This window comes from Mustela putorius, unplaced genomic scaffold, assembly GCF_011764305.1.
Source record: "Mustela putorius furo isolate JIRA1106 unplaced genomic scaffold, ASM1176430v1.1 tig00000596_pilon_pilon_pilon, whole genome shotgun sequence".
NCBI lineage: Eukaryota > Metazoa > Chordata > Mammalia > Carnivora > Mustelidae > Mustela > Mustela putorius.
The window spans coordinates 4,421,867-4,431,607 of record NW_025421428.1 but is presented as its reverse complement, the minus strand read 5'-3'; the positions used below and the strand labels follow the sequence as shown (position 1 = coordinate 4,431,607).

At 53.2% G+C, this 9,741-nt stretch overlaps 1 protein-coding gene across 4 annotated transcripts in view; it reads right to left on the bottom strand.

Moving 5' to 3' along the window:
• Positions 1-153: 153 nt before the first annotated feature.
• The window catches only part of MORN5 (MORN repeat containing 5), a 28,068-nt gene continuing 18,480 nt past the window's right edge, over positions 154-9,741 (bottom strand). For 2 of the 4 annotated variants that reach the window (XM_004775578.3, XM_013047382.2), the window contains one exon: positions 154-346. In XM_004775578.3, the coding sequence (XP_004775635.1) occupies positions 267-346 (80 nt within the window). In that variant the 3' untranslated portion in view covers positions 154-266. Of the gene's footprint in view, positions 347-7,725; positions 8,087-9,741 lie in introns of those variants that run through there. The other 2 variants (XM_045082355.1, XM_045082356.1) reach the window with 2 other exon arrangements.

The window sequence follows — 9,741 nt, the reverse complement described above, 5'->3', positions numbered from 1 at the left end:
TTGGGAATGCACATTGCTAGACCCCATTCCCAGAGATTCTGATTAGCATGTCTAGGGTAGGGTCCAGAAATAATCTAATTCATGAGTGATTCCGAAGCCGGTGAAATGAGGATCCCCTAAGAAATCATCTCAAGAAAGTACACTTGGGGCCACTGAGTGCAAAAAGGCTTTATTCCTGAGCTAGAAGTCAGGGTCTGGAACAGCAGGCTGCCCCCAGGGCCAGCCACGGTCAGTGGTGCAGAGGAAACCTCCGCCAGCAGCACAGTTCACAGCTTGGGTCGGTGACCCACGATCTCATCCCAGCCCTTGCGACACGTCCTGATGATCCACTCGTGCTCATCATCATCTGTAGGGGAAGAGGAAGAGCTGGTCATGCCTGGGGTTTGCTGGGCCTTCTCTGTGCAGGGAGACCCACAGTCGGCATCTTGGGACTGCATTCCAGCACAGGGGTGTGGCTTCGGGGGCCAGGCCAGCTCTGAGCTGGGAAGGAACAAATCTTTCACTAAAACCCGAATCCTCCAGTTGCCTACGAATGTCTGGTCTTGGGGAAATTGAACACAAAGGGGTTTACTGATGGTGGATATCGCCTGTGGAGGCAGGCACGAGGTCATGTGGCCACTCTGAGCTGGGCAGTCCCCATGGGCACTCAGAGAACAACTTGCTTGGGCATTTGCCCCATCTGACACCCACAAAGGGCACCCGCCCCCAACAGCCAGTACAGGCCCTGCCGGTAGTGCCAGGGGCCAGAGCTCAGCTCTTCTTTGTTTCCTTCCTGGGTTTTCCACTGTAGACCCTTTTTTTTTTTTTTTTTAAGATTTTATTTATTTATTTGACAGAGATCACAAGTAGGCAGAGAGGTAGGCAGAGAGGCAGGCAGAGAGGGAGGAAGGGAAGCAGGCTCCCCGCTGAGCAGAGAGCCCGACACGGGGCTCCATCCCAGGACCCTGAGATCATGACCTGAGCTGAAGGCAGAGGCTTAACCCACTGAGCCACCCAGGCGCCCCTCACTATAGACCCTCCTAAGAATCCAAGGCTCCACAGGGGAACCTGACACCTCTGTTGACTCCGAGCCTTTCAGTGGAGAATAGAGAGGAGGAACTGATGTTCCTATGGGCCCTATGCTCATTGATCTCGCTTAATTTAACCCTCGTGAGCACCTGCGGGCAGCAATGCTGCCTTTCTGCAGAGGAACAAGCTGCTCAGAGAGGTCAAGTCACCCGCCCACAGACACAGATTAGTGCACGGGAGAACCCAGAATGTGAACCCAGGTTGGTCTGACTGCAAAGCTTGTGCTGTTTTTTAAACCTCAGAGAGAGGGAGTGAAATGCAGTCTTTGGTCCCCCCATATCACAGTCATCTCTCTGGGGACAGACTTATTTTCCCCCATTATCCTCCAAACCCACACACAGCCCCTCCCTGAACCCTGACAGAGACCCACTTTAATGGTGGGATATATGCCCCTAAACATGCATGCAGCTCTGTAAAATGTGTGCCGTTGTTTTGTGCGCGAATGTGGTTTTAATTTGCTACCATAAATGGCATTGTGCTGTGAGTCTCATTGTGTCTTACTTCTTTCACTCAACACTACATGTTCAAGATCTATTCTTGTTGCTAAATGTACATCTCGTTCTTTGCTTCCTATTGCTGCCTAATACTCTGCGGTGGCTTCCTTGTGACGTTGTACCATCCACCCTTCCTGGGGAGGACACCCAAGGGTGCCACCTCCCACGCCGGGACAGACGTCGTTGGACCCTCTCCTTCCCAGACTCGTGGAGAACGTGGAGGAGGAGGAGGGTCTCGGGGTCATGCCTGCACTTCATGAACCAAGACTCCCAGCTAAACCGGGGTTCTTTTCCTAGTGCCATAGCTGTCTCTGCCTCATTCCTGCCTCACCTCCATGTCAGGCCCTAGGGACAGAGAACGAGCTCAAACCCCTGTCCTCACACCCTTTTCCGCAGGGCTACAACCCTGGAGCAGCTTTTGTTGCTTCTCCTGACCTGCCTCCCCCTAAGGGATGGGAGCATGGGCTACCTGTCCTCCTCAGGAACACATGGCAGTAGCCAGAGACCAAGGGCACCCCCTGAGAGCTCAAACATGGAGGGTCACCCCCAATCCTGCCCTCCAGACCAGATTCCCTTGCCCCCTTCCTCTTCTGAGAAAGCACCCGGCCCGGGATCAGAGAGACAGAGGCTTACTGACAGCCTACCGTGTACTCCATGCTTTGCAAACACGGAGTCTTGGCGATAGCCCAGGAGGGTAATGGAGGTTCCCTCCCTTTGAGAGAGGTGACGAGCCTTGCCTCACCTCCACAGCCAGTGGAATTCAAACCCACCAGACTCCAAAGCCAAATGGCCCCCACCCTGGGGTCGATGGGGCTGATGTGACAAGGGAGCCAGGGGGCAAGGCTGCCCCGCATAGAGCTAGCCTCCTCTGCCTGCTCCCTGCTATTCCTCTGTATGTGACCTCAGGAAAGAGGCACGATCTTGCCTCCGAGGACTGCCCCGGGGGCCGCAGGTGGGCCTCCGCGTCTTCCCAGAGAGGCTGTTGGGGAATCCACGCGTGGCCGTCAAGCCTGGGGGTGGGGACAGCGGCGGCACACAAGGAGTTAAGCGCTGGTGAAGCCCACTTTTGCCACACCGCGAGCAGCCTGGTTGATAATTACAGTTCTGAAGTCTCTGGGCTATTCGAATCTGTGCAGCTGCAAGCTCTTCAGTGCTAACCCCTGAAACCAGACAAACTGGGGGTATTGTGCTAAACCAGCCCTCGGGCCCCTCCCCCATCGTTACAAATTGACAGCAATGGACTTAACAGCCTCTTCACTACCCCTCTCGCTCTCTACCTGGCGGCACAGCCACCAATTTGAATCACAGATGCCTCCCCTCCCGGCAGCTGCTCACCAACCCTCCCTCCACCTCCTCTGCGCGGAGGCGCCCGGGCTCCCCTGGCCCCGCCACGCCAGGGTGAGGCCTCCGAGGCACGTTTCATCAATATTTAAAATGGAATTAAACCTGCCGCTTTGATTAATGCCTCCCAGAGCCCGGGAGTTGTGATTACTATTTTGCAAATTGCAATTGTTGGAATATGTTAATATGATTGTCTGAGAACATCTTCACCTTCTCGGATAATTTCCCCCCCTTTTCGGCAGGAGGGAAGGGGGAGAGGAAGGGAGGGGAAAGGTAGGGGGGGGGAACCACGCCGCAAAGTCTTTAATCAATTGTAAATTATTACCCTGGACACAATTGCTGGTGGTTCCGAAGGGAAGGGGAGGGAGATTTCTGGTTTGGTGCATTTATCTTGAAAAGTTTGGGCCTTGTTGGCTCACAATTCCATTCTGGGACACGATCCTAAGGGAATAATCTATTTGTCTTCAGTATTATTTAGAGTCAAGGAAACTGAAATAATCTATGTTTCTAAAACAAGAGAAGGCTTACGTTGTTGTGTATTTAACAACTAATTTCTCAAACGGGGACTGTGGGCCAGGTATTATGCGACAAGTCTGGCTGCAGGGTGGGGTGGGGCAAACTGATTTAGCAGCGCTTGAAAAAGTCGGGTTATGAAGTCTGTATAGTAGCATAGAGATGTTTTTGATATGATGAAAAGGTGGGAAGAGGCAAGAAACAAAATTACATTGACAGCATAATCTGCAGAAAACCGTGCACGGAAGAAAAATTAAAACTAACACATTGTACATGAATAATAGTCATTTCTGAGCAAAGACGGGAGAGGTTCTTCTGTTTTGGTATCTCCCGAATCTTCTTAATGTGTATTGACAATCGAAAAAATAAGAAACGATTGTCTTTTCTCTTAACCTCCAACTTAATGCCTTGCTGATTTCATGCATTTGGGGAGTTGAAAAAATATATATTTCTAGGTTCCTAGAAACACCGATGGGGGTTCTTGAATTTCTACAAAGTAAAAGAGCCAGCATTAAAGTATTGGTAAAAATGGGAGAATAGACAAATTTCCTGAGCAGAAGAATTCCAGATAAATTCCGTGAAGACTGCCCTCAAGGAGATGGGGCATAACTCCCGACCAGTGAGTGGTATTGGAAGTCCATATTCCGTATCTGTTCAGTGAAGGAAGGAAGGAATGGATGAGCCCCGTGCCCTGTGCTTGGGGGCTGGAGTGGGGGTACAGAGGGGAACTGAGACACAGCAGGGGGTGTTGTCCAAAGGTTCCACTCAGATACTCTTCAGGTTCAGGTCTGCCCACCCTTGGGGCAGAAAGATTTCTTTATTCTGGGCTGAAGCTTTAGAAGTGACCTCACTGTCCCACGGAACCCCGTCCCCGGCACAAGCCACCCCCTGCCAGGAATCTCACCAATTATTAGGAGAACTGGGCTTCTTATAGAGAAGAAAAGGAACTTTCTGGGAGAGAGACCCCAAATCTGACCACAGGACGTCCCTGCTGAGAAGCCCTGCCTAGAAAGGCTCCCCACGCCTTTACCTGGACTTCAAGGCCCATCTTCTGTTCTCCAAACTGCCTCCCGCCCGGCTCACCTCACCCTGCTGTAGGGGAGTCCCCGCTGTGCCCGTGCACACCAGGGCCTCTGCGCCTCTTAAATATACTGTTTTGGGGACCCGGGGAGGGCCATTTCAGAGCCTTAGTGTATGTAAAAGTGAAGAAAGGCCTGGACGAGGGTGTATCTACCAATTGCAGTGTCATTTAAACATGTGTAATTAACAAATGCTTTGAACACAAACAAAAAGGCAATATAAATGTGTCATTCCAGGATTTCTTTCAAGGCAGTGTTAAGCACAGGGTGCACTAAAGGGCATGGGCTCAGGAAGGGGAATGTGAGGTTGGAGGTGTCTGGTGAACGTGGCTTTCTTTTGTAGCTGCCACACTCCAAACTTAAGGCCGCTGGCAAGTGTGGGCGACTAGGTTCCGGGGCCCTCCTGGCGGTCCTCCACCCCCAGGGACCCTGTCTGGATGGCATCTTCCCCGTCTGCTGCTGAGGTCACTGTCGCCCCCAACAGCCCCGGGGCAGTCGGGCCCAACTGCTCTCCTGGTCCTCAGAGCCTGGGGCAGATCTAGCACTTAAAAAGTCTTTAATGATGCCTGCCTCTCTGCCTACTTGTGATCTCTGTCTGTCAAATAAATAAAATCTTTAAAAAAAAAAAAAAAAAAGTCTTTAATGAGTATCTGGTGATTGAATGAATAAAGCAATGCAAAGTTGGGGACAGGAAAGCAATAGGCTTACCCTGTGGGATCTGGACAAAAGGGGAAGAATTTCTTCCCCGCCCTCAGCAAATGGAGTTCCTGAGAGGACAGAGTCGATATGCCAAGTGCAGGGCCAAGGCTGCTGTTTCCTTTGTGTGTTTTGAGGCCACAGATGGAGCAGCTCCACAGCACAGAACAGAGGGGTGGTCTGGACTCATTCTGGAGCACCAAGCACACTCAGGATGCTCAAAGCCCCGGCTGGTCTGGGGCCTGCCTCACAGTGAGCGCGGGCGTGGGGGCAGGGACGGGCAGGCCTGCCCAGGCCTCCAGCTGGGTCACTGTCCCTGTCACTAGTGCAATCCCCAGGTCGGTGCAGTGCAGGGGGAAGAGATCCTAAAAATCTTTCAACAAATGTGGGGCAATGCGAGCTCCCAGGTGGTTGGCAGGGAGGCAGCGGAAAGGCAGCCAAGAGCATGGGCCCTGGAGTTTGGCTGCCACCAGCCCAGAGACCATGGGCAGGTGGATCTCATTCCCTTACCAACAAAGTGCCTGCTGGAGCAAGTGAGGTCATTCCTGTAAAATGCTTAGCACGATGCCTGGCATGTAGGAAATGCTCCAAAGCAAAAGAAAACCCGAGGTTGTCTTGGCACAGTGAGCCTCCAGGGTGTGTGTGACAACACAGCATAGAATGGAAGGTATTCTGGGTCCCAGTGCTGAGCCCGGGCGCCAACTTGTTGGGGGATCTTGGACAAGCCACTCTCCCTCTCTGAGCTGGACTGGGCTCCTTGCTTGGACCAGGCGAGGTTGCGGGGGTTCACGAGACCTCCTGCAGAACCAGGGTGAGCAGCACCAGGATTGACACCCAGGAAGGAGGAGCTATGATCCCCACTTTGATGGATCTTTCATTCCCTAACTGGGTTCCTGCAAGAGAGTGTTCTTAAGGGACTCTCTCAGAGCACCCTGGGACTTCTTGTTCCTGTGGGGGAGGACAGGGTCTTTATACAAGGATCAGCACCATAAAGATCAAGAACCACAGCTCAGGGGGCGCCTGGGTGGCTCAGTGGTTAAAGCCTCTGCCTTCGGCTCAGGTCATGATCCCAGGGTCCTGGGATCGAGCCTCATATCGGGCTCTCTCTGCTCAGCAGGGGGCCTGTCTCCTCCTCCTCTCTCTCTCTGCCTGTCTCTCTGCCTACTTGTGATGTCGGTCAAATTAATAAAAATCTTTAAAAAAAAAAAAAAAAGAACCACAGCTCAGCCACTGATTTTTGTTCAAAGTGAGGTGGGCAGGCTTGGGCAGGCGAGCCCAGAGAGGGCAAACGGGCGGATCCAGGTTATCGGGCGCCCACAAGCCCGATTCTGTGACCTCTTGGCACGCCTTTGAGCCGAGCACACCTGCGGTCACCACTGCTATGCAGCTCCTCCCGCTGGGACAGGGAGGGGACCAAGATGAAACCAGGCATCTTAGCCTCAGGAGAGGGGACGGACTCATAGAGCTAGTGAAAAAGCCACACTCACGCTGTGTGTGCACCGCAACAAACGGCCGTGTTTCCACCCAGTTGGGTGAACGTGCATGAGAGCCTCCCTAAGTGTGAGTGTGGGTGTGTGCGTGAGCATGAGCAGGTGTGTGCTGTGAGCGTGCGAGTGCTCAATGCGTGTGTTGCACTCAGTGTGTGACAGCATCTGAGTGAGTCCTGGAGCAGGGGCTGAGTGAGACGGTCCTTCCGTCCCTCAGGGACAGCCTAGAGCTCACCCACAATGCCAGGCCGGGCTCTGTCATGCGGGCTGCCCTCTTTTCCTGGGGTGGAGACCGACGCTCACACAGCTCCTGTGTGGCCTGGGGTTCCAGACGGGGACGGGAGGTGCCTGGTAAACCCGGCGCCCTGGCCCGTGGGCAGTGCCACCCTCAAAGCCCAGCCCCACCCTCTGTGCAAACGCAGGGCTGTGTGAGCCTGAGCTGAGCGGGTGCCGCCCTCACCTCCTCATCACAGCTCCTGACAAGCAGGAGGCTTTGAACTTTGTTAGCAGTGCTGGTGGCCAGAGGCCAAGGCCATGGCATGGCTAATATTGACTAAGGGATCGTTGCCCGGGCAGAGCCTATGGTGGGGTAGGAGGGGAAGCCCTGGGGCTGCTCTTGATTTTCTCTGTAGAAGAGCATTTTCTGGGCTGGGTGGGTGGAGGGCTCAGGGGTGGGCGCGGGGGAGGGGGGTGGGGAGTGGATTAACCCAGGCCGCTTCACTCCCTGGGAACTAGAGGGGCAGGGTTCAGCACCCACAGCTTTTCAAAGCCTGTTCAAATGTGAGAGATTTGGGGACACCAAACCAATCTTTGGTATTTCTAAAATACAGAAAGGGAGACTGCAAAAACGGAAATTAACACGTTATCTAGTTAATGCACTCAGACTGAATGATTAAATTTAGAAAACAATGTTCTTACAGTTGAAATCAGTTTATAGGCCTGCTTGCCTCATTGTGCAAGAGTTTCCCAATATGCACATGGCTCTCTAGACATCACAGGCCGACTGGCAACCCAACAATTTACCAGGCAAAATGTTAAAAATCCCTTCAAAGTTTTAGCAGCAAAAACATATATATTTAATGTGGGAGTGCGGATACATTTTTGTTCTAATATGTTGAAACGACTAGGGAAAGACCTCCCGAGTCAGACTTAGGACTGGACTCGGGCTGTGCCTGGAAGGGGTGAGTCTGAGCGGGAGAAGGGCCACGTGGCGTTAGGGAACACGCGCACGTGCCAGGAGCCGAGTTGGGCACCTCGCACACCCGATCTCACGCAGTCCTCACCAGCGTCTGTCGTATGCACGGCGGGTATCGTTCAGATAGGAGTTTTGGGTGCTCTGGCCCGTCGGTGAAGGGTAAAATGTCCTGAGTCATGATGCCCCTTGGAAATCTCTTAAGAAGGCCCTGTGCTGGGGAAGGACATCCCAAGAAGGGTTAGGCAGTTGGTATTCTGACACAATCAGAAGAGAGAGTCATTTCTGCTGCTGAAGTCCAAAGGCACCGCCGGCTTGTTAAAAAAAGGCATATCCTGAAATACTAGAACCATCCTGCGTGTGGCAGGCTGTTCATCCAACAGGAGACACAGGGCCAGAGACCAGGGATTCACGTCTCCCCACACCCCGCCGTGAGCAAGTGGAAGGAAGCTGCCAGACCAGCAGCACCCCTCGTATTCCCCTTCTTCTTGCTTCCCCACTTCTGTTTTTCAAGCACTCACAGTTAATTTGGGCTCACTACCCATGTTCATGATGCCCAGTCACTATACACAGGCAGCTCAGGGAAGCAATGTGCCAAGGCCAAGGTCATTCAGTTGGCATGGGCCCCAGAGCCTTTGCTCTGACCACTGCTCCCTTCCGCCTCTGCTCTCCAGCTGTGTGTGGACAACGGGCTGAAGGGGACAGGCCTGTGTCCTCTAGTTGACAGACACTAAAGGCTGAATTAAGGCTTTGGTGGTGGGGCCAGCCAGGAGGGGTGTTAGGATGTTAAGAATCTGCAGAATGCACCAGCAGACTGGAACTCAGTCCGTTTAGGAATCTCGCAAAGTCACTGTTAGCATCCCCACTTCACAGATGAGGGTCCTGAGGCTCAGAGAGGTAAAGTCGTCTGCCCCAGCTCACCCCGTCAGTGAATGGGCACAGGGGCAGACCCAAGTCCATCTCCAGACCTGTAGCCCTCGCCAACCACGCTTCTCTGAAAAACCTCTGTCACCACCATGCCTCTAGTCCTCCCTGTCTGAAGGATGGCATTCAAGGCTCTCTCTGCCCCACACTGGGTCCCTGTGCCTTGAATGCCGAGCCCAGATGTACTCCTACTCACCTGTCAAAGCCGAGTCTGTCCATCCGTGTTGGAAGGAGACTCTTCTTGACTCTTCCTCCCTCCCCCAACACAAGACCCCGTCTCAGGTGCTCTCTCTTGGGGACCCTTTGTTCCTGCATCTCCCTGTGCTTTGTTCCTTCCCTTCCATAAGCGAAACCCACCCCTCATCCTTTAAGGCCTAGCCAAACACCACCTTTTCCAGGACAGCATCTCAACCACACTTGGGCTCTGCTGCCCACCTCCCCAGCCCACTGTGCTGCTGGCTTCTGGCACCAGCAAAGCAGGGGCACTCCCGGTGTTTGGGAGAAAGAATCTCATATGTGATATTTCCAGTTAAACATTAACATAAACATGATAGGAATATAGAATTATGCTGGACTTCTGTTCATATGCTTATTTTGGGGGTTGATGTTCATTTCAGAACTCTATGCTGTGGGGCAGGAGTTTCGCTAGTCTTTGTACACTTAGACCCCCCTACAGGTCCCACGCTTCTGTCCAGAGAGCCCCCACTCCCAGATCCCGGCACTGTGTACTCATCTCCTTCCCCTGGCCCACACTGCTTTGGAGAGGCAAGTGCAGAGTCTGGCCCCCCAGGGACACCCTGGTGAAGACCCGTGTCTGGGGGGAGCCTTAGAAGTGCCGGGCGCTAGGTGCATAAGAAATGATGAAGATGAGGAACAATGCCGATGGCTGGAGAGAGAGATGCGCGACCTGCCGGCCTCCTGCCCAGTCTTGGAATCCCCATCAAAAG